General features: G+C 38.7%; 1 protein-coding gene across 13 annotated transcripts in view; it reads right to left on the bottom strand.

Annotated features, from left to right (window-relative positions):
• The window catches only part of ZNF169 (zinc finger protein 169), a 75,888-nt gene extending 48,255 nt beyond the window's left edge, over positions 1-27,633 (bottom strand). For 7 of the 13 annotated variants that reach the window (XM_081524320.1, XM_081524273.1, XM_081524281.1 and 4 more), the window contains exons 1-2: positions 27,563-27,633; positions 15,942-16,027 (exon numbers count right to left, since the gene is read on the bottom strand). In XM_081524320.1, the coding sequence (XP_081380446.1) occupies positions 15,942-16,019 (78 nt within the window). In that variant the 5' untranslated portion in view covers positions 16,020-16,027; positions 27,563-27,633. Of the gene's footprint in view, positions 1-15,941; positions 16,028-27,562 lie in introns of those variants that run through there. The other 6 variants (XM_081524327.1, XM_081524287.1, XM_081524313.1 and 3 more) reach the window with 3 other exon arrangements.
• Between the last annotated feature and the right edge of the window lie 222 nt (positions 27,634-27,855).

Here is a 27,855-nt window from a genome sequence, read left to right as displayed (position 1 = left end):
TATCTGTTACTTGAATTTTTTTTTAATGTTCTCTTTATCTATATTGTTTTTTAGTGTACCTCTTTGTATAGATTTTTAATAGTTGCTCTAGGTGCTACATTATATATATACATAACTTATTGGTCTACTTGTATTGTCATTTTACCAGTTTGAAGTATGGAAACTTTACCTCCCATTACATCCTCTTGTCCTTTCTGTTTAAATTGTCATTTTCTTAAGTGTTTACTTTTATATACATTTAGAATCACCTGAGGCTGTGTAATAATTTTTACTTTAACCATCAAAATAGGTTTAGAAAAATTCATACATAAGCAAAGTGCTTATTTTTCATTATGGTGTTTATTCTTCCTGAATGTGCCAAGGGTCATCAAGACCACCCCCAAGTTTGATGTTTATTAGGAAGATGCACAAAACCTATCACACGTGGCTATAATTACAACAAAAGGATACAAAGCAAAATTAGCAAAGGGAAATGATAAGAGAGATTACGTCCAGAGGAAACCGGGAATAAACATCCAAAATCTTCTTTCTCCCAGTGGAGTCCCCACATGACCCCACTTAATTCCTTCAGAAAGGATTTATAACAACATGTGCTAAATGTTTTCACAAAGAAGCTCATTAGCGGCTCAGTGCCCAGCTTTTTAATGGCAGGCTGGTCACACAGGCACCTTCTGCCTAGCACATACCAAAATTCAAGATACTAGAAGAAAAGCATAAACCCATTGTTTGCATAATTTTAGGCACAGAGAGCCATTCCTGTTTCTCTGGGAATGGTGCCAATCCACCTAAAATACAAGATTCCCATTCTAGCCAAAGGATAGTCTTACCAGCAGGACTTTCTAAGGACCGATTGCTGTTAACTTTTTACTGCACACAGATGTTCCAAGGTTCCCTCTTTTATTGTTTCCTTTTTGTTTATAAAATTGCCTTTCCTCACCTACTAGAGACAAATTCTGAGGTTTCCTTTATGTAAGAATGTGATTTCCCTTCATTTCTGAAAAATATTTTTATTTCATATAGGATTCAGGGTTTATAATCCTTTTCTTTCAGCACCTGGAAAATTGCATCACTTTCCATCTAGCCTCTGTCATTTCTGATGAGAAATTCACTACCATTCTAATGGTCTTCTTCCCCTGTAAGAAATGTGTTATTTTTCTCCAGCTGATTTTTAAGATGTTTTCTTCATTTTTAGTCTCCAACAGTTTCATTATAATGTGTCTTGGCATGGATTTCAGTGGGCTTATCATGTTTGGGATATATTCATCTTTTTTAATCTGTAGGTTTACATCTCTTGCCAAATTTAGGAACTTTTCAGCCATTAATTATTCTAATATTTTTTCAACCCTGCCCTTCTTTGCTTCTTCTTCTAGAACTGTGGTGACACAGATGTTAAGATACTTTGTTATACTCTCACAGTTCTTGAGACTGTTCATCTTTCTCCCACTATATTTTCTCCCTGTTGCACAGACTGGGTAATTTCTATTATTCTGTCTTCTAATTCAGTAATTTCTCCGTTACCTCTAACAGAGGCTTAACCTGCTGTTAAGCCGATCTACTGAGCTTTTTCTTTTAGGTACATATTTCTCAGTTCTGAAATTTCTACATGCTTTTTCATTGTATCTTCTATTTCTTTGCAGAGGCTTTAAAATTTTTCATTTATCTCAAGTGTGTTCTTTTAGTTGTGGATATCCAGTTGTCCAAGCACCACTTGTATAGACTGTTCTTTTTCAACTGAATAGTCTTGGCATCCTTGTCAAAAATCAATCGACCATATATAAGAGATATTTTGCTAAGATCTCAGTTCTATTCCACTAATCTATATGTTTATACTTATGGCAGTATGACACTTTTGTCACTGTTTGTAGCTTGGTACTAAGTACTGAAATCAAGCAGATTGAGTCCTCCAACTTTCTTTTCCAAGATTCTTTTGACTTCAGGGTCCTATGAGATTCCAAATGAATCTTAGGATTTTTTTTCTATTTATATAAAACACGAAAGATATTTTGAGAGGGACTGTATTGAATCCATAGATCACTTTGGATATTAGTGTCTTTGCAGGAATATTGTCTTCCAATCCATAAGCATGGGAAGTCTTTCCATTTACTTAGGTCTTCTTTAACTTCAGCAATGTTTTGCACTTCTCAGTGAACGCTTATTTTGCCTCCTTGGTTAAATTTATAGCAGAACATTTTATTATTTTTGATGCTATTATAAATGGAATTAAAAAAAATATTTCCTGTTTGAATAGATCTTTGGAAACAAATAGATATAACTGACTTGTGTGTTGATTTTGTGTCTTGAAACCTTGCTGAATTCATTTATTAGCTCTAACAAATTTTGGGGGATTATTGTATAGATTTGAGATAATGTCTTCAGTGAACATATAATTTTACTTCTTTTCCAATTTGGATCTTTTCTTTTTCCACCTAATTAAGGCTAGAACTGTCAGTACTAAGTTGAACAGAAGTGGAAAAAGCTGACATCCTTATCTTGTACTGTTCTTCAGGGAAAAGTTTTCAGTCTTTCACCAGTAAGAATAATATTAGTGTAGATTTTTTATATAAGGCCTTTATCATGTTGAAGAAGTTTTCATCTACTCCTAGTTTACTGAATGTTTTTATCATGAAAAGAGTGCTGAATTTTGTCAAATGCTTTTTTGTCATCAACTGAAATGTTCATGCAGTTTTTATACTTTATTCTCTGAATGCAGTGTATTCCAGGATATTAATATTTTGAAACACATTGTAAATCTCTATTGGTCTAATATGCTCCTGGATTCACTTTGAGAGCATCTTGGGTGGATTTTTGTCCCTATATTCATAAGGGATATTAGCTTGTAGTTTTCTTTTCTTTAGACTGTTTGTCTGAGACCTCTGGAGTCAGAGCAATCTGTCACAGAATTAGATAGGAAGTGTCCTCTCCAATATTTTGGAATAGTTTGAGAAAGATTTGTGTTAACTCTTCTTTATATATTTAGTAGAATTAACAACTGAAGCCATCTCATTGTGAGCTTTTCTCTGTTGGGAGTTTTTTTTTTTAATTACTGATCTGATGTTCTCATTAGTTATAGATCTATTCATAATTTCTGTTCTTTCCTGAGGCAGTTTAGATAGAAATGTGTATGTCTCAAAATGTGTTCATTTCACCTTGGGCAGCAAATGTTAATAGTATTCCCTTACAATCCTTTATATTTTTAAAAAATTGATGATAAAGTTTTCAATTTCTGATTTCTGATTAGAGTAACTTGAGTTTTCTTTTTTTGTTAGTCAATTTAGTTGATCATTTTAACGAACCACCTTTAGGTTTTCTTGATTTCTCTGTCATTTTTCTATTCTCTGTTTGTCTTTGCTCTTTTGTTATTTGTCTTCCTTCTGCTAGCCTGGGTTTACTCAGTGCTTCTTTTTCTAGTTACACAGTTATACAATTAGGTTATTAATTTAAGTTCTTCTTAAATATATGCATTTACAGTCATAAATTTCCTGCTAGGCACTGTTTTCACCATATTCCATACATTTTGGTATGTCATGTTTAATTTACATTCTTCTCCCAAAGTATTTTCTTTATGACTTTTCTTCTTTGATACTTTTGTTGTTTAAGAGTGTCCTACTTAGTTTCCACATATTTGTGAATTTTCCAAAATTCTGTTATTCATTTCTAGTTTCATTCCACTGTGAACAGAAAAGTTACTTTATAACATTTTAATCGTTTCAAACTTAAGACTTACCGACTTTCCTGTGGCCTAAGATATGGTCTGTCCTGGAAAAAAATGTTTCATGTGCACTTGAGTGGAATATATATTTTATTGTTGTTGGGTGGTGTGTTCTGTACATGTTAGGTGCAATTGATTTATAGTGTCATTCAAGTCCTGTATTTCCTTGTTGATCTCCTGTCTAGCTGCCCTATGCAGTATACAAAGCTGAATATTAAACTCATTAACCCTTATTATATAACTATTTTCTCTCTTAATTCTGTCCATTGTCATTCCATATATTTTGTATGTATTGATATATATTATAATCATTATATCTTCTTTCTGTAGTAAGCCTTTTATCAATATATGATATCTTTCTTCATCTCTTGTTATCTTTTCCTAATTTAAAATCTACTTTGTCTCAATACAGCTATCTCAACTCTTTTTTGGTTACTATTAGTATGAAACATCTTTTCAATTCTTTTACTTTCAACCTCTTTACATCTATATATCTAAAGTAAGTCTCTTGTAGGCAGCTACACATAGATCTTGTTTTTCTTTTTAAAATCCAAACTGCTAACCTAGGCCTTTTGCCTGGGGGATTTATATTACTTACATTGAATATGTTTATTGAAAAGGAAGGATTTCCCTTTGCCATTTAGCCATTTGTTTTCTGTGTATGTCTTTTGTTCCTCAACTCCTCCATTGCTGCCTTTTAAAATATTTATTGATTTTTTTCTTGTATTTTTTTCACCTTTATCCCCTTCTTTTATTTTCTGTATATTTTTAAGTAGTTTCTTAGTGGTTAACATGTTAACATTTTTAACTTGTAAAAGTCTACTAACTTAGTTTCAATAGTATACCAGCACTCTGCTCCTATATTTTTCCATCCCTCTCCCCTTATTTTGTAATTGTCCAAGATTACATCTTTATACCATGTATGCTCACTTCTGTGTTTGCCTGAAACCATTAGAAAAAGCAGAAGCCATAAACTACACAAAAAAGCACAATAACACTGGCTTTTATACTAGCCTATGCACTAGTATTCACTTCTCTTTCTAATGGTTTAGAGTAACTACATAGTGTACTCTCAGTTCAGCCTGGAGTTTTGTGGTTTTGGTTCAGGGTTTTTATAGAGCAGGTCTATCATTAATGATAGGTGCTGCGATTCACGGGGTCGCAAAGAGTTGGACACGACTGAGCGACTGAACTGAACTGAATCGTTAATGAGCTCTCTCAGGTTTTGTTTAAATCAACATCTTGATTTATCCTTCACTCTTTAAGAATAACTTGCCAGATATAGAATTCTTAGTCGACAGTGTTTCTTCCAAGATTTAAAATATGTGATCCCATTGACTAGTGGCCTCCATGGGCTCTGATGAAAAATTGCCTATTAATCTATTTTAGGGTCTTTTGCCAGTAACAATTTCTTACTTGCTGTTTTCAAAATTCTGTCTTTGGGTTTTGACAATTTGACTAATATGTCCTAGTGTGGATTTTTTTTTTTAGTTTATCTTATCTGGAGTTTGTTGAGTGTCTTGGATGTACAGATTTATGTCTTTCATCAAACATGGGAAGTTTCTGGATATTATTTCTTGAAATTTTCTCTCTTCTTTCCTTCTGCAATTTCCATTATGTGTATGTAAAGTAAACCTGATGGTGTCACACAGGTCTTTCAAGAACTGTTCATATTTTACTAATCTTTTCTTTCTGTTCCTCAGAATGGGTAACTTCAATTGAAGTATTTCCAAGTGGCACAGACTTAATTTTCCTTGTTTAAATATGTTGTTGAATCCCTATAATGAATTTTTCAGTTCAGTTATTGAACTTGCAGCTCCAAGACTTCTATATGGTTCTCTTTTATAAATTCTCTCTATTGATATTCTCTATTTGTTCAAACATTGTTGAGTTATTTCTTTTCATTCCATGTCCTCAGCTTCCTTTAGTTCTTCATGCATATTTAAGATAGTTTATGTAAAGTTTTTGTGCCAGGGCTTCCTCATGGGTAGTCGGTAGGCAGGCAGTTTAAAATGGGATGGGATAGGAAGAATGTGAATATGCATTATCCTTCAAGGAAAGAAAGGCTATTCATAAGTTGTCAGGGCTGCTAATCCCACCACAGGCCAAGGGGCAAGGCTGCCACTCTTTGCTTACATCAGAGCCTCTCAAAGAGCCACAGAGGCAGGTTCACCCCTCTGAGCTCAAGGGGCCCTGCCAACCCAGTTCTGAAAGAGATCTGAGATGGATTTGAATCCCTTCTATTCCTACACTGTGACATCCATAGGGTTTCTCTCTGGTGTGAAATCGTTAATGTGGAAGATCAGAATTTTGACTGAAGCTTTTAAAATATTTAGTACACTTGTAAAGTTTCTCTCTTTACAAGTGAGAATGAATCCTCTGATATTGAGTAAGTTTTGAGCTTTCAATGAAGCATTTACTTCCATTATCACACATATAAGGTTCTCACCAGAATGACTTTTCTGATGTTGCCTGAGCTCATAACTGAATCCGAAGCCTCTGCCATAAACTACACATTTCCACAAATGTGGGTTCTTCTTCCTGAAGTATCACTCTCCTTGTCTGAGCGTGATACTTTCAGAGGAAAGTCTGAGTTTAGACTGATCTTACACTCATCAAATCTCCTGGTTCTTCTTACTGAAAAATTTTGGGAGACATGGTCACTTGCCAGAAATAAAAGAGTTTCTCAGGGAAAGTCTTGGAGGAACCTAACCTAAGCCAGTGTTACAAGCTTTCCCCAAACTGGGCTCCCAAGGACAATGCCTCAAGACCATTCCCAGTACCAAGAAGAAACTATTATCTGAGATTTCTTCTTTCACAAAATAAGATGGTTTGCCTTCATCTTTATTGCAGAATTTCCTGTTTTATGTTGTATACATGAATTTTCTATTCAACATTAGTCCATTAAAGGCAGAGCCTATGATGTTTCTGTCCTGAAGTTCTCTTCTTCATTAGGCAAAGGAGACCCTGGGTTTTGGCCCAATGTGCCTGATAACAAGAAATATAGATAAAGTCCAAAGTGGCTTATCAGCCGATTGGCAAGGTAGCACTGTGGCCACAAGAAGCAGCCTCTATCCAAGTCTAAGAAAGCAAGCAGGTGACGGCTCTGGGGTATTTGTTCCAGTAAATTCCAAACTACTAAGCCTACTTGCATGTCCTCAGTGCTATTACAGACCCTGAGCTTCCACAATAAGGGACAGAAAGTGAAATGGCAGAGAAAATATGGGGGCCCAATAGGCAATATTGTCTTCCTCTCAGTCCCTCTAGGGACACTTCAAGGGTCTTCAAGTTGGACACTAGGGGTGGGGCTAGCCCCAAGAGGGATGGATGACACTGCTGGAAGGCTGGCAAGGCAGAACTACTCAGTTAGCCTCCTACAAGTTTTGATAAGTTGTATTTCCATCATCAGTCTGTTTGAAATATTCTCTAATTTCTCTTAAAATTTCTTCTCTGATGCAAGGATAGTAAGGACTGTGTTGTTTAATTTCCAATATTTGAAATTTACTTGGATATCTTATTCTTGACTTCTAATACAATTCTCTTAGTCACAGAATATATACTTTGTATTCTTTGCAGCTTTTTAAATTTGTTAAGATTTCCTTTACAGAACCCCATGTAGTCTATCTTAGTGAGCATACCAAATATACTGGAAAAGAATGTATATTCTGCAGTTGTAGGGTGGTGTGTTCTATAACTATCAATCAGGATAACACAGTTGCTAGCTTTCTTCAGATCATCCACATCTTTACCTCATTGTCCTATCAATTACTCAGAGGGGAGTCTTTCTCTCTGTTTAATTCTGGCAATTATTTTGAAGCTTTGCTATTTTGAATAATTATATACACACATAACTGTTATGTCCTCCTGATGATGTGACCTCTTTATCATTCCAAAATGTTCTTTCCCTTTGTCTAGCAGTTGATTTTATCTGATAGCTGATGATGCTATTTTCCTTTCCTCACTGAGCATAGTTAATGCAGGGACTTTAAAGTCCTTGCCTGGAAATTTAATCAACAGGGTGAATTATGGTATGTAATATCAAAAAAAAGAAAAATTAAACTTCAGGGACTTCCCTGGTGGTCTAGTAGAAATCTAGAGATTTCCTTGGTTATAAATCTGCCTTCCAATGCAGGGGACACAGGTTTGATCCCTGGTCAGGGAACTAAGATCCCACAAGCCACAGGGCAACTAAGCCCATGCTCTGCAACTAGAGAAAGCCAATGCACCAAACAGCCTGTGTACCACAATAAAGTCCAAGCATAGCCAAAACAAAAATTTTTTAAGTAAAAGAAAAATTAAATTTAAAACATGATTAAGATTCAGAATAGACATGGAAAAAGCAGAGTTCTAAAAATCAAGATGAGGCATGTAGGGAAGAAGGGAACACAGATGCCCTAAGAAGGAAAGGGAGAAAGCCTATGATATGGGAAGGAAAAAACATCTGGCAGGAGGGAAAGGAAGCTAGTGGTAGTAGAATAGAGAGCAGAGGTGTTAGAGCATCTTGTGGATGGTTTTAAAAGCAGACAAAAAACCACAGATACTCTACTAAGAATTGTAACTCATATGATTTAAAACACTCATCTCTCTTCACCTGGCCATATTTTGTGGCATCTTTTTTCACTCGGGCATATTTTGTGGTAAGTCCAAAATTCACTTCATGAATAAAATTTCCCATAGATACAATTCTCAAACATTGAGAACAGGTTAAATTTCTAATGACTGAGAAACAGTGGGATGGAATAATGAAAATCTATTAATGCTTTAACCTGTAGAGTTATTGATTTGAATGTGAATGTTTGTGATTTCTTCACTTTAAAGGTATGATAGTGGTGTAGTCGCTAGTTTTAATATACTACAATTTTATCGTTAAAATTTGTCAGATGCACACAGACCAAAAATATTAATTAAATTCTAGTGACAGAAATAATTGAAATATCCATCAATTGATAAATGAGTAAACAAAATGGCTTATATCCATACAATGGACTATTATTCAACCTAAAAGAAGAATGAATTATTACTGGTTTGGGCTACAATGTGGATGAATCTTGAAAATATTATGCTAAGTGAAAGAAAACAGCCACAAAACATCATATATTATATGATTCCATTTACATGCAACATCCAGAACAACCAAATGTATACAAATAGATGAGTGGTTGTCAAGAGCTGGGGGAGGGGAGAATGGGGAGTGACTCCTAATGAGTGTAGGATTTTTCTGGGGTGCTGCTGCTGCTGCTAAGTCACTTCAGTCACTTCAGTCCAACTCTGTGCAACCCCACAGACGGCAGCCCACCAGGCTCCTCTGTCCCTGGAATTCTCCAGGCAACAATACTGGAGTGGGTTGCCATTTCCTTCTCCAATGAATGCATGCATGCTAAGTCACTTCAGTCGTGTCCGACTCTGTGCAACCCTATGTACAGCAGCCTACCAGGCTCCTCCGTCCACAGGATTCTCTAGGCAAGAATACTGGAGTGGGTTGCCATTTCCTTCTCCCTGGGGTGGGAGGGGTCTGAAAACATTATGGAATTAGATAGTGGTGGAGGTTCCACAACTTTGTGAATATACTAAACTCTACTCAATTGCACACTTTAAAAAGGCAAATTTTATTGCCATTTATATCTCAATGAAAACTTTTCAAAATGTTTAATTCCCATGATAGGTAAACCCCTAAATAAGTTGGGAATCTTGCAAGAATGGAAGCTGTGTTGTAGGTCACACTGTCTGTACACCATCAAAGGCTCCTGCACACAGTAGATAATCAAAACAATTTTTTTAAGACTAAATAAAAGATTGTTAATTTCTTACTAGTTAGTAGCCTATTGGTACAACTCCCTTCTATGTCACAATTTTAATTCATATTGCAACTTCTCCTCTCAGGCAAAAGCCCATAGGAAAAATGTCTACATGTCATTATATACAGATCAGAAAATTCCATGTAATTCAGAACTGACAAAACAAAGTAACTGAAAATGCAATTTAAAGAACCCTAAAATATGTAATCAAATCTCTTATGATACAGTGGAAGTGACAAATAGATTCAAGGGATTAGATGTGACAGACAGAGTGCCTGAAGAACTAAGGATGGAGGTCTGTGACATTGTACAGGAGGCAGTGATCTAGACCATCCCCAAGAAAAAGAAATGTAAAAAGGCAAAATGGTTGTCTGAAGAGGCCTTACAAATAACTGAGAAAACAAGAGAAGCTAAAGGCAAAGGAGAAAAGGAAAGATATAACCATTTGAATGCAGAGTTCCAAAGAATAGCAAGGAGAGATAAGAAAGCCTTCCTCAGTGATCAGTGCAAAGAAATAGAGGAAAGCAATAGAATAGGAAAGACTAGAGATCTCTTCAAGAAAATCAGAGATACCAAGGGAACATTGCATCTAAAGATGGGCACAGTAAAGGACAGAAATGGTATGAACCTAACAGAAGCAGAAGATATTAAGCAGAGGTGCAAGAATACACAGAAGAAATATACAAAAAAGATCTTCATGACCCAGATAACCATGATGGTGTGATCACTCACCTAGAGCCAGACATCCTGGAGTGTGAAGTCAAGTGGGCCTTAGGAAGCATCACTATGGACAAAGCTAGTGGAGGAGATGGAATTGCAGTTGAGCTATTTCAAATTCTAAAAGATGATGCTGTGAGAGTGTTGCACTCAATATGCTGGCAAATTTGGAAAACTCAGCAGTGGCCACAGGACTGAAAAAGGTCAGTTTTCATTCCAATCCCAAAGAAAAGCAATGCCAAAAAATGCTCAAACTACTGCACAATTGCACTCATCTCACACACTAGCAAAGTAATGCTCAAAATTCTCCAAGCCAGGCTTTAATAGTATGTGAACCGTGAACTTTCAGATGTTCAAGCTGGATTTAGAGAAGGCAGAGGAACCAGAGATCAAATTGCCAACATCCGTTGGATGATCAAAAAAGCAACAGAATTCCAAAAAAACATCTATTTCTACTTTACTGATTACGCCAAAGCCTTTGACTGTGTGGATCACAACAAACTGTGGAAAATTCTTAAAGAGATAGGAATACCAGACCACCTGACCTCCCTCCTGAGAAATCTGTATGCAGGTCAAAAAGCAATAGTTAGAACCGGACATGGAACAACAGACTGGTTCCAAATTGGGAAAGGAGTATGTCAAGGTTTTATATTGTCACCCTGCTTGTTTAACTTATATGCACAGTACATCATATGAAATGCCAGGATGGATGAAGCACAAGCTGGAATCAAGATTGCTGGGAGAAACATCAATAACCTCAGTTACACAGATGACACCACCCTGATGGCAGGAAGTGAAGAAGAACTAAAAAGCCTCCTGATGAAAGTGAAAGAGGGGAGTGAAAAAGTTGGCTTAAGGCTCAACATTCAAAAAACAAAGATCATGGCATCCAGTCCCATCAAATTATGGCAAATAGATAGAGAAACAATGGAAACAGTGAGAGACTATTTTGGGGGGCTCCAAAATCACTGGAGATGGTGATTGCAGCCGTGAAATTAAAAGATGCTTGCTCCTTGGAATGAAAGTTATGCCCAATCTAGATAGCATATTAAAAAGCAGAGACATTACTTTGCTGACAAAGGTCCATCTAGTCAAAGCTATGGTTTTTCAGTAGTCATGTACGGATGTGAGAGTTGGACTATAAAGAACGCTGAGTGCCAAAGAATTGATGCTTTTGAACTGTGGTGTTGGAGAAAACTCTTGAGAGTCCCTTGGACTGCAAGGAGATCCAACCAGTCCATCCTAAAGGAGATCATTCCTGAATATTCATTGGAAGGACTGATGCTGAAGCCGAAACTCCAATACTTTGGCCACTTGATGCGAAGAACTGACTCATTAGAAAAGACCCTGATGCTGGGAAAGATTGAAGGCGGGAGGAAAAGGGGATGACAGAGGACGAGATGGTTGGATGGCATCACTGACTCAATGGACATGAGTTTGAGTAAGCTCCGGGAGTTGGTGATGGACAGGGAAGCTTGGCGTGCTGCAGTCCGTGGGGTCGCAAAGAGTCAGACATGACTGAGCGACTGAACTGAACTGAAAATATGTAAATTTCTATGTCTCAAATAACAAACAGCCAAACAAACCAACAAAACAAATCCATTGTTCTTTTTTCTTTCAGAGTAAGTTAAGATTGGGTCCCTTTATGAAACAAGTATGTTATGAGTGCCCTATATCTGCAAGTATGGAAACTTTATAAAAGCAAAGCTACTCAGTCCCGCCAAAGCATCAAAATCACAACCAGCTGTTGAACAACAGGAGGATGTTGGAACTCACCAAAAAAAGATATCCCATGTCCAAAGACAAAGAAGAAGCTGCAACTAGATGGCAGGAAGAGCACAAACACAAAATCAAATCCCATACCCATTAGGTGGGTGACCAACAATCTGGAGAATGATATTACCACAGAAGTTTTCACACTGTTGTGAAAGTTCTGAGCCCCACATCCGCCTTCCCAGCCTGGGGATCCAGCAAAGGAACTGGGAATCCCCAGCAAATCTGATTTTGAAGGTCAATGGGATTCAATTACAGGACTTCCATAGGACTGGAGGATACAAAGCCTCCACTCTGGGAGGACACAAACAAAAGCTTGTACATGCCAAAACCCAGGGGAAAGGAGCAGTGACTTGCTTGTGTTGAAGGATCTGCTGTGGAGGTGTGGGTCAACAGTGGCTAACCATAAGGATGGGGGCAAATGCAGCAGCAGTCCTGGAAGAGGTCCTTTGGCCTAAGTCCTCTTGGAGGTCACCATTAACCCTACAATAGAGTCCACAGACCCCAGGGCTGAGCTGCCTCAAGCCAAACACCACCCATCAGCAGATAATTGGATTAAAGTTTTACTAAGCATGCCTCTGCCCACCAGAAAGTGAAAGTGAAGTCACTCAGTCCTGTCCAACTCTTTGCGACCCCATGGACTGTAGCCTACCAGGTTCCTCTGTCTACGGGATTTTCCAGGCAAGAATACTGGAGTGGGTTGCCATTTCCTTCTTCAGGAGATCTTCCCAACCCAGGAATTGAAGCTGGGTCTCCCACACTGTAGGCAGACGCTTTACCAGGGAAGACAGCAAGACCCAGTTTTTCTCACCGCCAGTCTCTCCCATCAGGAAGCTTATACAAGCCTCTCAGCCTCCTCCATCCTAGGGCAGACAGAAGAAGCAAGAAGAACCACAATCCCACAGTAGCTAGAAAACCACACTACAGAAAGTTAACCAGGATGAAAAAGCAGAGGATTTTGTCCCAGATGAAGGGAAAAGATAAAGTTCCAGAAAAACAACCAAATGAAGGATAGGCAACGTTCCACCGAAAAAATTCAGAATATTGATAGTGAAAGTGATCTAGGATCTCAGAAAAAGAATGGAAGCAAAGATTGAGAAGATGCAAGAAACATTTATCGAAGACCTAGAAGAACTAAAGAGCAAACACAGATGAACAATACACTAAAAGAACTCAAGAGCAGAATAACTGAGGAAAAAGAACGGATAAGTGACCTAAAGGACAGAATGGTAGAAATCACTGCCACAAAACAGAATATAGAGAAAAGAATGAAAAGAAATGAAGACAGCCTAATCACCTCTGGGACAACATTAAATACACCAACATTCACATTATTGGGGTCCCAGAAGGAGAAGAGGGAAAGGACCTGAGAAACTATTTGAGGAGACAACAGCTGAAGATTTCCCTAACATGGGAGAGAGAATAGTAAACCAAGTCTAGGATGCACAGAGCACCCCCAGCAGGATAAACCCAAGCAGACACAGAGTAATCAAACTGACAATTAAAGACAAATACAAAATATTAAAAGCAATGAGGAAAAAACAACAAATAACATACAAGGGAACTCCCATAAGGTTATCAGCTGATTTCTCAACAGAAACTCTACAAGCCAGAAGGGAATGACATGATATATTTAAAGTGATGAAAGGGAAGAACCTACAACTAAGAATACTCTACCAGCAAGACTCTCCTTCAGATTTGATGGAGAAATCAAAGGGAGAAATCAAAACCTTTCCAGACAAGGAAAAGTTAAGAGAATTCAGCACCACCAAATCAGCTTTACAACAAACACTAAAAGAACTTCTCCAGGCAGAAAACATGAGAAGGAGAAGGCCTGCAGAAAATGAGCCCACAATAATTAAGAAAGTGGTAATAGGATCACACATCTCATTAAATACTTTCTTCTCTGCAATCATCCTCTGTGTTTTTTTTTTCACTCTAACTTTATTGAGGCTTTTGATGGCTAAGTCAAGGATCTCTCCTGATAAATGTCACATGGCACCTGAAAATATATGTTATTTTCAAATATCATTTGATATTTATTTCTAACATAATTTCACAGTGATAAGAGAATAGACCCTGTATGACTTCAATATTTTTAGACCATGAAATTTTGGCACCTTGTTTTATGTCCCTGGATATGTTCCAGTGTCTCCTAGTTTACAGTCTATAGGAACTTGTAGAATTTGTATCCTACTATTGTGCGAAAATTGTATAAATTTTAATTATGCTGAATTGGTTCACAGTGCTTTTCAGGTCTACTATAGCCTTCTACTTCTCTATATTCTATTAATTTATGACAGCTTGAAACTCCAACTAAAAATCTTAACTTCTCTACTTAAAAAAATAATTATAATATATAGTGGAACTATATGTAACATTGTTCTGTATTTTCCAAGTCTCGTGTGAATGTGTTATCATACTTTCATAATTTAAAAAAAATAAAAAACTTAAAATTAAAAAACAAAAACAAAGCTACTCAGATGCTCATGCCCTGGGATCAATTTTTAATGAATGAATAAAAGGAAAAAAAATGTATATTGACAGATGATGGTCATAGACAGGATATGGTTCAGGGTGTGCTAAGGATCCCACAGGAAGGGGCAGGAAAGTAATGTTCCATTTTGGCCAAGAATGTTTCTCTATTAACATCAGTAATGGTAAAGAAAAACCTATAAAAGAAATTCTCCCAACAAACACCTTAGGGAACATTCTGAATTGCATGTACTGCATAAACATTTTCTCTCAAAGATACAAAAGATTTGACAATTGAGGGACACACAGCTCTCAATGGTATCTGATAACATCAAAATCAATTATTTTTAACTGATACAGTAACAGGCAAATACCTACTGTATGAGCTCAGCATTAAGAGCAAGTTCAGATCTAACAAAAAAATTTTACACTTGTCGTATTTTTTATGACAGGCAACACAAAATTTAATTAGACCAACTGACACTATTTTTTGTAATTGATAATAATCAACAGAAGTATCTCACCTGGTGTCTGTTTAGGCAGTCAGTAAACGTTAATTACATTTGATTATGTCAAGGTCACAAGATGCCTAGTCTTAGGGATTAGAAAATCTTTCCTTTAGGACATATATTCATTTGATTACTACTTATGGCAAACTTCTCAAAATCCTTCACACCTAACTTGTTCCAAGTTCAAGTTCAAACTCCTCACCCTGGCTTTCAGGATTCTGGTTGAACTACCTCCATTCAAAACCTTCAGAGCCGAGGCAAGTAATGAATGAATTAAGCAGGCACTTCAGCCATGGGGTCAAGGGGCATGAGAGGCTGTGACTACACCATGGGGATGCTGTTTGGTTCCAGCTACTTGTCATATGCACCAAGAATGTGGACTCAGGACTTAGGTGTATTCTTCTAATTTTTAAGTGTGGAAAACTCGTTTAAATATAAAGCATGGGGCCAGCCAAATTATATCTACCCATGAATCACCAGCAAACAGCTGGTCAGCATCCTCACCTCTACACAGAGAAAACTGTTGTAACAAAAGACCACAGACTGCTCCAAGCTTCCCATATGATGAGGGACAGCCTGTACATCCCCTGGTCTCAGAGACGTGCTAGGCTTCCAGTCACATTCTCACAGAAATGCATTCCTTCAGCTCTTCAACTTGCCAAATCTGTCAGGGGCAGCTCAGGCAGCTCCTCCTTTGAAAGCCTTCCTTCACCTTTTTAGGTCCTGGAATCACTAGGCACATAAGCATGATTGTGTTTCAACTGTGCTGATAACAATTTACTAACTTGATGAATGTATAACTCATGAATGGACCAGAGGAGTCTGAGAAAAGGCTCCAGGTAAGACAAGTCACACCTCCAAGATTAGGGCTAGGTACAGCCTAACATCATCAAGGCAGCTCCAGTACAAGACAACAGAAATGGGTCCATCCTATAAGAGCTAGGAAGAAATTTTAGGACTCACCTCACCCCTAGTAGTCAGGAGCCCTGGGCCCATGTTCTTAGTCTGGTAAGTGCTCTTCCTAGAGAAGACTCGCTGCATAGGCAGAGCTGGAGAAAGAGAAGAGAAGTAAAGGCATGTTTGGGAGGAATACCCACCTATCCAGCCTCCCAGTTTAGCAGAGGCAAGGAGGAGGTAAGGAAAGCAGGTTGAAGATGGCATCAGAGGCACCCCTTCTTTTTTTTAATTTAAAAAACTATGTCTTATTGGCATATATTTGGCACACAATTATACACGTATTTAAAGTATACAGCTTAATAAGTTTGAAATACTTATCCACCTGTGAAAACATCACAACACTGAGGAGAGTAAATCTATTAGTCATTTCCAAAAATGACTAATGTGCTCCTTTGTAATCTTTCACTCCCCTCCCCAACAGCCATTGATCTGTATTTTGTCATCAAAGATTTCTTATATTTGCATTTTCCAGAGTTGTTTCTTTTTTTAATTTATTTAAATTGGAGGATAACTGCTTTATAATATTGTGTTGATTTCATCCATATATCAACATGCATCAGCCATAGGTATATATACGTCCCCTCTCTCTTGAACCTCCTCCCACATCCCATCCCATCCCATCCTTTTAGGTTGTCACAGATTATGTTTGAGCTTGATGAGTCACAGAGCAAACTCCCACTGGGTATCTATTTTATATATGGTAATGTACATGTTTCAGTGCTCCTCTCTCAATTTGTCCCACTCTCTCCTTCCCCAACTCTGTCCACAAGTCTGTTCTCTATGTCTGTGTCTCCATTGCTGCCCTGCAAACAGGTACATCAGTACCATCTTTCTAGATTTCATATATACACATCAGTATATGATATTCGTTTTTCTCTGACTTACTTCACTCTGAGTAATAGGCTCAAGGTTCAACCACCTCATTAGAACTGACTCAAATGTGTTCCTTTTTATGGTTGAGTAATATTCCATTGTATTAAGAGGAGAATGAAAAAGTTGGCTTAAAGCTCAACGTTCAGAAATCTAAGATCATGGCATCTGGTCCCATCACTTCGTGGGAAATAGATGGGGCAACAGTGGAAACAGTGTCAGACTTTATTTTTTTGGACTCCAAGATCACTGCTGATGGTGACTGCAGCCACGAAATTAAAAGACACTTACTCCTTGGAAGGAAGGTTATGGCCAACCTAGACAGCATATTTAAAAGCAGAGACATTACTTTGCCAACAAAAGTCCGTCTAGTCAAGGCTATGGTTTTTCCAGTGGTCATGTATGGATGTGAGAGTTGGACGGTGAAGAAAGCTGAGCGCCGCAGAATTGATGCTTTTGAACTGTGGTGTTGGAGAAGACTCTTGAGAGTCCCTTGGACTGCAAGGAGATCCAATCAATCCATCCTAAAGGAGATCAGTCCTGGGTGTTCACTGGAAGGACTGAAGTTGAAGCTGAAACTCCAGTATTTTGGCCACCTCATGTGACGAGTTGACTCATTGGAAAAGACCGTAATGCTGAGTAGGATTGGGGGCAGGAGGAGAAGTGGACGACAGAGGATGAGATGGTTGGATGGCATCACCGACTTGATGGACATGGGTTTGGGTAGACTCCGGGAGTTGGTGATGGACAGAGAGGCCTGGCGTGCTGCAATTCATGGGGTCGCAAAGAGTCGGACACGATTGAGCGACTGAACTGAACTGATATGTACCACAACTTCATTATGTATTCATCTGTCAATGGACATCTACTTTACCTCCATGTCCAAGCTATTGTAAACAGTGCTGCAATGAACATTGGGGTACATGTGTCTTTTTCAACTATGGTTTTCTCACACTGTATGTCCAATAGTGGGATTGTTGGGTCATATCGTAATTTTATTCCTAGTTTTTAAGGAATTTCCATATTGTTCTCCATAGTGGCTATATCAATTTATATTTCTAGCAACAGTACAAGAGAGCTCCTTTTTCTCCACATCCTCTCCAGCATTTATTGTCTGAAGATTTTTTTGATGACCAGTGTGAAATGATACCTCATCGTAGTTTTGATTTACATTTCTCTAATAATGAGGGTTGTTGAGCATCTTTCCATGTGTTTATTAGCCACTTGTTTGTCTTTTTTGGAGAAATGTCTGTTTAGGTCTTCTGCCCACTTTTTGATTGGGCTGTTTGATTTTCTGATACTGAGGTGTTTGAGCTGCTTATACATTTTGGAGATTAATCCTTTGTCAGTTACTTCATCTGCAGTTATTTTCTCCCATTCTGAGGGTTGTCTTCTTATTTATTGTTTCCTTTGCTATGAAAAGCTTTTAAGTTTAATTGGCCCCACTTGTTTATTTTTTCTTTTAATTTCCATTTAAGGTGGGTCATGGAGGATCTTGCTGTGATTTATGTCATACAGTGATCTGCCTATATTTTCCTTTAAGAGTTTTATAGTTTTTGGTCTTACCTTTAGATCTTTGATCCATTTCAAGTTTATCTTTGGGTATGGTGTTAGGAAGTGTTCTAATGTCATTCTTTTACAAATAGCTGTCCAGTTTTCCCAGCTCCACTTATTGAAGAACCTGTCTCTTCTCCACTGTATATTCTTGACTCCTTTATCAAAATTAAGGAGCCCATAAGCACGTGGATTTATTTCTGGGCTTTCTATCTTGTGCCATTGGTCTGTGTTTCTGTTTTTGTGCCAGCACGATACTGTCTTCATGACTGTAGCTTTGCAGTATAGTCTGAAGTCAGGAAGGTTGATTCCTCCTGCTCCATTCTTCTTTCTCAAGATTGCTTTGGCTATTCAGGGTCTTCTGTGTTTGCATATGAATTGTGAGACATTTTGTTCTACTTCTATGAAAAATGTCATTGGTAGTTTGATCGGAATTGTACTGAATCTGTAGATTGCTTTGGGTAGTATAGTCATTATCACAATATTGATTCTTCCAATCCAGAAGCATAGCATATCTCTCCATCTCTTTAGGTCATCTTTGATTTCTTTCATCAGTGTCCTACAGTTTTCTGTACACAGCTCTTTTGTCTTACTAGGTAAGTTTATTCCTAGGTATTTTGTTCTTTTTGTTGCAAAGATAAATGGGATTGATTCCTTAATTTCTTTCTGACTTTTCACTGTTAGCGTATAGGAATACAACTGACTTCTGTGTCTTAATTTTATATCCTGAAAATTTACTAATTTCACTGATTATAGCTAGCAATTTTCTGATAGTATCTTTAGGATTTTCAACGTATAGTATCATGTCGTCTTCAAACAGTAATAGTTCTACTTATTTTCCAATCTAGATTCCTTTTATTTCTTTTTCTTCTCTGTTTGCCATGGCTAGGACTTCCAAAACTATGTTGAATATTAGTGGCAAGAGTGGGTCCCCTTGTCTTTTTCCTAGACTTAGAGGGAACACTTTCAGTTTTTCACCATTGAGCATAATGTTTGCTGTGGGTTTATCATATGTGGACGTTATTATGTTGAGGATTTTTGCATCTATGTTCATCAGTGATATTGGCCTGTAATTTTCTTTCTGTGTGATGTCATTATCTGGTTTTGGTATCAAGGTATTGGTGGCCTCGTAGAATGAGTTTGTACCTTTTTCTTCCTCTGCAATTTTTTGGAAGAGTTTAAGGACAGGCATTAGCTCTTCTCTAAATATTTGACAGAATTCACTTGTGAAGCCATCTGGCCTTCGGCTTTTGTTTCCTGGGAGATTTCTTCTCACAGTTTCAATTTCAGTGCTTGTGATAGGTTGTCCATAATTTTCTATTTCTTCCTGGTTCAGTCTTGGAAAGTTAAACTTTTCTAAGAATCTGTCCATTTCTTCAGGTTGTCCATTTTACTGGCATATAGTTGTTTCTAATAGTCTCATGGTTCTTTGTATTTCTGCATTGTCTGCTGTAATCTCCCCCTTTTCATTTCTGATTTTGTTGATTTGAGGCTTCTCCCTTTTTTTCTTGATGAGTCTGGCTAGTGGTTTGTAAATTTTGTTTATCTTCTCAAAGAATCAGCTTTTAGTTTTATTAATCTTTACTATTGTTTCCTTCATTTCTTTTAATTTCTGCTCTGATCTTTATGACTTCTTTCCTTCTACTAACTTGGGGGTTTTTGGTTCTTCTTTTTCCAGTTGTTTTATGTGTCAATTAGGTTGTCTATTTGATGTTTTTCTTATTTCTTGAGGTAAGATTGTATTGCTATAAACTTCCTTCTTAGAATTGCTGTTGTTGCATACCATAGGTTTTCAGTCATGTCTTTGTTGTTATTTGTTTCTAGGAATTGTTTTATTTCCTTTTATTTCTTCAGTAACTTGTTGGTTATTTAGAAACATATAATTTAATCTGAATATATTTGTGCTTTTCAGTTTTTCTCCTGTAATTATTATCTAGTCTCATAGCAGTGTGATCAGAAAAGATGCTTGATACTATATCAATTTTCTTAAATTTACTGAGGCTTGATTGGTGACCCAAGATGTGGTCTATCCTGGAAAATGTTCCATGTGCACTTGAGAAGAAAGTGTATTCTTCTGCATTTAGATACAATGTCCTCAAGATTCCAATTAGGTCCATCTGGTCTAATGTGTCATTTAAGGCTTATATTTCCTTATTAATTTTGTTTTGATGATCTGTCCATTGGCATAAGTGTGGTGTTAAAGTCCCCTACAGTTATTGTATTACTGTCAATTTCCCCTTTTATGCCTGTTAGTGTTTGCCTTATGTATTGATATGCTCCTATGTTGGATGCATAAATACTTACAATTGTTATGTTTTCTTGGATTGATCCCTTTATCATCATATAGTGTCCTTCCTTATCTCTTCTATTAATAATATTATTTCACGGTTTATCTGATTTGAGAATTGCTACTCTACTTTTCTTTTGATTTCCATTGGCATGGAATATCTTTTTCCATCCTCTCATTTTCAGTCTGTATGTGTTTCCAGGTCAGAAGTGGGTCTCCTATAGACAGCATACATATGAGTCTTGTTTTTGTATCCATTTAGCCAGTCTGTCGGACATGACTGAAGCGACTTAGCAGCAGCAGCAGCCAGTCTGTGTCTTTTGGTTGGAGCATTTAATCCATTTACATTTTAAGTAATTATTGAGATATATATATATGTGTGTGTGTGCATATATATATATATATATATATATATATATATGACTTCCCAGGTGGCTCAGAGGGTAAAGCGTCTGCTTACAATGCGGAAGACCTGGGTTTGATCCCTGGGTTGGGAAGACCCTCTGGAGAAGGAAATGGCAACCCACTCCAGTACTCTTGCCTGGAAAATCCCATGGATGGAGGAGCCTGGTAGGCTACAGTCCATGGCATCGCAAAGAGTCAGACACGACTGAGCGACTTCATTTCATTTATTTATACATATATATACATACATATACATAATATATATATATATACACACACATATATATATATATGTTCCCATTGGCATTTTCTTAATTGTTTGGGGTGTGTTTTTGTAGGTTTCCTTCCCTTATGTTTCCTGCCTATAGAAGTCCCTTTAACATTTGTTGTAAAGCTAGTTTGGTGGTGCTAAATTCTCTTAACTTTTGCTTGTCTTTAGCTTTTGATTTCTCCATCAATAGTCAATGAGATCCTTGCTGGGTAAAGTAATCTTGGTTGTATATTTTTCCCTTTCAGCACTTTAAATGTATCCTGCCATTCCTTTCTGGCCTGCAGAGTTTCTGCTGATAAATCAGCTGTTAATCATATGGAGTTTCCTTTGTATGTTACTCTCTGCTTTTCCCTTGTTGCTTTTATTGTGTTTAATCTTTATTAGTTTGATTAGTATATGTCTTGGTATGTTTCTCCTTGGGTTTAGCCTCAATGGGACTCTCTGGGCTTCTTAGAATTGATGGACTATTTCCTTTCCCATGTTAGGGAAATTTTCAACTATAATCATTTCAAAAATTTTCTCAGACCCTTTCTTTTTCTCTTCTTCTTCTGGGACCCCTATAATTTGAATGTTGATGCATTTAATAGTTGACCAGATGTCTCTGAGACTATCCTCTATTCGTTTCATCTTTTTCCTTTACTCTGCTCTTTGGCAGTTATTTCCACCATTCTATCTTCCAATTCACTTATCTATTGTTCTGCCTCAGTTATTCTGCTATTGATCCCTTCCTGAGTATTTTTAATTTCAGTAATTGTTTTGTGTCTGTTTATTCTTTATTTTTTCTAAGTCCTTATTGAATGTGTTAACTGATTCTTGCATTTTCTCCATTCTATTTCCAAGGTTTTGGATCATCTTTATTACCATTACTCTGAATTCTTTTCAGGTAGCTTGCTTATTTCCTCTTTGTTTATTTGGTCTTTTGAGTTTTGAACTTGCTCCTTCATTTGTGCAATATTTCTCTGTCTTTTCATTTTTTTTCTAACTTACTGGTTTGAAGTCTTCTTTCCCCAGGTTTTAGGGTCATCGTTCTTCTTCCTTTTGGTCTCTGCCCTTGGTGGCTGAGATTGGTCCAGTGGTTTGGGTAAGCTTCTTATTTGGAGGGACTTGTACCTACATTCTGGTGGGAGGAGGTGAGTTTTTTTCCCTCTGATGGGCAGGGCTATGTGAAGTGCCTTTTGGGGTAGTGTCTACAGGAAGCCTGTCTGCTGATGACTGGGTTTGTGTTTTCGTCATGTTCTTATTTGGGTGAGGCATCCTGCACTGTGTGTTGCCAGCAGTTAGGTGACACAGAGGTGGAAGCCTTCATGGGAGTTCTCAGTAATTAGTACTCCCTGGGATCAGGAGTTCTCTGGCAGTCTAGTGCCCTGGACTCAGTGCTCCCACTCCAGAGAGAGTTGCCCATTCTCAACCAGTGTCCTGTACATAAGGCTCCCAGAGCTGGACCAGCAGCAGGTTCAGCCCCAATATCCAGTTGGCAAATGAAGCCCACAGCCCCACCAACTGGATAAGACTCTATTAAGTCACTGTATAGACTCTATTAAGAGGAAAGGGTCTCATAGCGCCCACAGGTGAGCATTCATGGTGAGAAATGGTGACTCATCATAGTAAAAACAGAAGGTCTCCATCCACATCAGCCCTAAGGACAAGGCCTAGGAAACTCAAAACAGAAAGAGCACTACAGTTCAGACAGAATGTAGATTTAGAAAGAGATTTGAAGCAGGATAGAAGCCAGAACCTGGCTCTTCATTCCAAGATTTGAAATGCGATATTTGAAAGTTAAGAATGGACAGTCATAAAATACCCTAGGTCTTCAGCAAGTCAATTTCATGACAAAATTTTTTAGAGGGGAGATTTTCTTTAACACAAATCCACTTAAGAAATAAACATCATTCTTCAGATGTCATCTATTAGCCTCAACTAACTAATCTGCACAAGTGAAAGTGAATGTGTTAGTGGCTCAGTTGTGTCCAACTCTTTGTGACTCCATGGACTATAGCCCACCAGGCTCCTCTGTACATGGGATTTCCCAGGCAAGAATACTGGAGTGGGTTACCATTCCCTTCTCCAGGCAACCTTCCCAACCCAGGTATCAAACCCCAGTCTCCTTCACTGCAGGCAGATTCTTTACCACCTGAGCCACTAGGGATCTGCACAAACGAACTGAAAAACATTTTGGGAACTATGAAGGCCAATTCAAATGAACTGGGTATTATGTGATGTTAGAGAATTATTATGAATATTGTTAGGTAAGATCATGATACTCTGGATACAGAGAAAAACAAATCATTAAGAAATGAAGCTGAAGTGCTGAGAGTAAAATGACATAATCTGCAATTTTTTTAAATGTTAAGACTTCAACAAGTTAATAGTATAAAAAGAGAAAGGTCTTATGGAATAGAAGGAGACTGAAGAGATATTCAAATGCCATGTGTGGACCTTATTTAGACATTTTGGAGGCAATCAAGGAAATATGAACACTGATGAGATATTAGATGACATTAAAAAATCAATGTTAATTTTGTTAGGCTTAGGCTAAAGATAGGCTGTGCTGATACTCTGCAAATAATTGTGGCTGTGCTTAAATAAAAAGTTAAAATCTACAACTAACAGCATTTAACAGTGAAAAACTAGATGCTATCCCATTAAGATCAGAAATGAGGCAAGAACGTCACCTTTCACCACTCCTATTCAACATCATGCTGGAATTCCAGGCTAATGTAAGAAGACAAGGAAAGGAAATAACAGGTATACTGACTAGGAAAGAAGAAATAAAACTGTCTTTTCTGAAGATGATTTGATTATCTATGTGGTGGTGGTGTTTAGTCACTAAGTCATGTCTGACTCTTTGTGACCCCATGCACTATAGCCCACAGGTTCCTCTGTCCATGGAGTTTTCCAGGCAAGAATACTAGAATGGGTTGCAATTGCCTTCTCCAGAGGATCTTCCTGACCACGGGGATCAAGCCCAGGTTTCCTGCACTGCAGGTGGATTCTTTACTGACTGAGCCACCAGGGAAGTCCAACTGTCTATGTAGAAAATCCAAGATTTCTTTCTAGAACACATGATTATATCAAAGCTTCAGGATACAAGGTTAATATACAAAAATCAACTGCTTTCCTATATACCAGCCATGAACAGATGGAATTTGAAATCAAAAACATTACAGTAGCACCCAGAAAAATGAAATACTTAGATATAAATCCTTTAAAAATTTGTATAAGATATACATGAGGAACACTACAAAACTCTGCTGAAAAAAAATCAAAGGTCTGAAACAATGAATAGCCCATATTATTGATAGGTAGATTTGATATTGTTAAAATGTCAGTTCTTTCCAACTTGATCTATACATTCAATCCATCAAAATTTCAGCAAGTTACTTTGAAAGTCTCAACAAACTGGTTCTAAAGTTTATGGAAAGGCAAGTGACCAAGAAGAAACAACACAATACTGAAGAATAACAAAGTCAGAAGACTGACATGACTAGATTCTAAACTTACTATAAAGCTACAGGAATTAAATGTGTGGTATTGGCAAAAAATAAATTTTAAAAAACAGACAAACAGATCAATGGAACAGAATAGAGCACACAGAAATACACACATAAATAAAGTCAAGAGAGCAAGAAAACATTCAGTGGAGAACAGACTATCTTTTCATTAAATGGCACTACTGGAACAACTGAACTTCCACATACACAGACCTTACATCTTCCACAAAAATCAACTTAAAATGGATAACAGACTTAAAGCATGAAACTATAAAACTCCAGGAAAATAACATGGGAAAAAATTTAGATGACTGGGGACTTGGCAATGTCTCTTCACATATGACAGCAAAAACACAATTCATGAAAGAAAAAAAAAATGGTAAGCTGGATTCCGTTAAGATTTTTAAAATTCTGTTCTGTAAAAGATACTAGAAAGAAAATAAAAAGTCAAGTCACCGTCTGGAAAAAATACATAAAGGAAAAAAAAATGACAGAGTAGAAAAGAGACACAGAATCATAATCACTAAGTTAAATCATTTTAACTTAATCACAATCATTAAGTTAAAAAAAAAACAACAAAACTTGGGCTTCCCTGGTGGCTCAGATGGTAAAGAATCTGCCTGCAATGCAGGAGACCAGGGTTCAATCCCTGGTTTGGGAAGATCTTCTAGAGAAGGGAATTGCTACCCACTCCATGGCTCAGATGGTAAAGTGTCTGCCCACAGTGCGGGAGACCTGGGTTCGATCCCCAGGTCGGGAAGATCCCCTGGAGAAGGAAATGGCAACCCACTTCAGTACTCTTGCCTAGAAAATTCCATGGATGGAGGAGCCTGGTGGGCTACAGTCCATGGGGTCGCAAAGAGTCGGACACGACTGAGCGACTTCACTTTCACTTTCCAGTATTCTTGCCTGGAGCATTCGATGGACAGAGGAGCCTAGAGGGCTACAGTCCATGCAGTCAGAGTCAGACACAACTGAGCAACTAACACTTAACTTAGAAAGCACACTGACCACAAAGGACTATTGCTCTCAAAACAGTACTTCTCACCATCACTGTTTTACCAGCACTCCAAGGCCCTGGGAATACAACAGTGTGAATGAATGTGGACAGAAACAATGCAGGAACAACTGTGAAGATGGAAAGACCTGAATGAGGGCAGAGGAATGCACCCCAGGACAGCTGTGCAGGAATGTGCTCTGTCCAGAACAAGCCTCTCCTCCTGGGAAATCACCTGCGGCTCTGTGTCCGAGAGGAGATAGGACTTTGGCATAAGATATCAAAGTCACACCCTCCTTTAGTACCAAAGACACCATAAGAATATAACAAGGAAGTGCTATCGTCTGAGGTAGGTTGGCCAGGCCCCTAGGAGCCCTCTCCTACCTAACGGGCGGTCCCCTCTGATTGTGAGGGAGCAGACTGTTCCAAGGCAAACCCTGGTACAAGAGAAGCAGTTCCAGCCTCAGTATTCTCTCCCAGTTCAGACAGTGGTCTGGAAACCCCCAAGCCTGCAGCTGGGGACACTTCACTAAAGTAAGGTATCAGATATAGGCACGGAAGAGAAGAACAATACAAGGGACAGAATTGGGAAGTGGGTTTTAGAACAAGCCTTCTCTAATGTTATGCTGATAATCCAGCATGACCTTAATCTTCTATGTGCCTATAAAGGTTAGTAAAAACTGAAATGAACATTATATTAACACATACCAGACCCCTGTTTTACCTCTTTCCACACTCCCAATAGCTCCAGGAGGTTCAGTACTTTGCCCAAGGACACTCACATACAGGCAGACCTGTATGTGAACTCTCCCTATGGAGGCCAAGGCTCCCACAACAGGCCTGACATAGGCCCCTAGGGAGAGGAAATGCCTAAAGAGATATACTCTTGAGGTTGCAGATTTGAGGGAGAAAAAACAGGGCTCTCGTTGAGAAGTGGTGAATCTGTGTGATGAATCCAGGAGACCTCACAGCTACTTCTGTGCATGTTTACAATGTTTTCATAAAGCAAAATTTAAAATAAAACTTAAGTCTGGACGTCTTACCACCCTTTTCTCACTCTCTCATCCCCAGTAATTCAGGGAGTCAGCCCACTAGTCCCCTATGGCTTGAACAAAGTTTCCTGCCCTGTGAGCTCCACTCCAAGCTGCTGGAAGAGTCCCAGCACCAGAAGAGTCAGACAACTTCGGGAGGAGTCACAGATGTGAGCACCAGGGTGCCCCACGCAAACGCGGGGTGTGTGACTCCCACCAGGCCCTTCCAACTCCCCCAGGAGTCCGTGGGGCCCGAGGCCGCTGACCCAAGTTCCCCCCACCTCCATCGCCAAGATAAGTCTGGGTGTCTGCCTCATGCGAGTCCTCCCCCCAAAACGAGGTCCTTAGGGCCAAGCGGCGCCTCCATCGCCAGGTAGGAATCATCCAGCCACGCTCCCCCAGTTAACACCCAGGAAGAATGTCCGAGGCACGCACCCAGGAATGGGGACGTCTGCTCCAGACGAAGGTTACTTGTGTCCCCCAAACCACCCGCACCAGTCTCGACCCCTCAGGAAGGGCGCTGAGTACCCAGCAACACTGGGCACTGAGCGACCCGAGACCTCTGCCAACAGCCCCTCCGAGGTGGACCGCGCCTCCGCGGGGGCAAAAGAATCAAACCTCAAAGAACCCGCGGACAGGGCGTTCCAAACCCGCCCGCCCTCTCCCGGCTTTCCGGAGCCTCTATCCCTCGGACTCAGCAGCCAGAGGCAGGATAGCTCACCACAAGAGCTGAAAGACTGTCACCACGTCCAAAACTACGACAGCGCGGCCCGGAAGTACGCTACCCACAACACCTCGGGGTGGGGACTACAATACCCAAAATTCCCCGGGGCGCGAGATCGCACAACCCCAAACGCTCCAAAGCTCAAGACCGCGCTCAGTGAGCGAGGGGCGCGGGACTACACTACCCACAATGCCCCCGGGCGAGGGCATGCCTCCCAACTGGACCTGGCTCTCAACTGGAGTACTCTCTCGCTCAAGTTTCAATTACAGCCACTTGGGCCCTGGGAGAAA

This window comes from Giraffa tippelskirchi, chromosome 1 (genome assembly GCF_054371585.1).
Source record: "Giraffa tippelskirchi isolate mGirTip1 chromosome 1, T2T-mGirTip1v1.2.pri, whole genome shotgun sequence".
NCBI classification, from domain to species: domain Eukaryota; kingdom Metazoa; phylum Chordata; class Mammalia; order Artiodactyla; family Giraffidae; genus Giraffa; species Giraffa tippelskirchi.
Note: the sequence above shows the minus strand (reverse complement) of the source record. Positions and strands in the feature narration are given on the sequence as shown.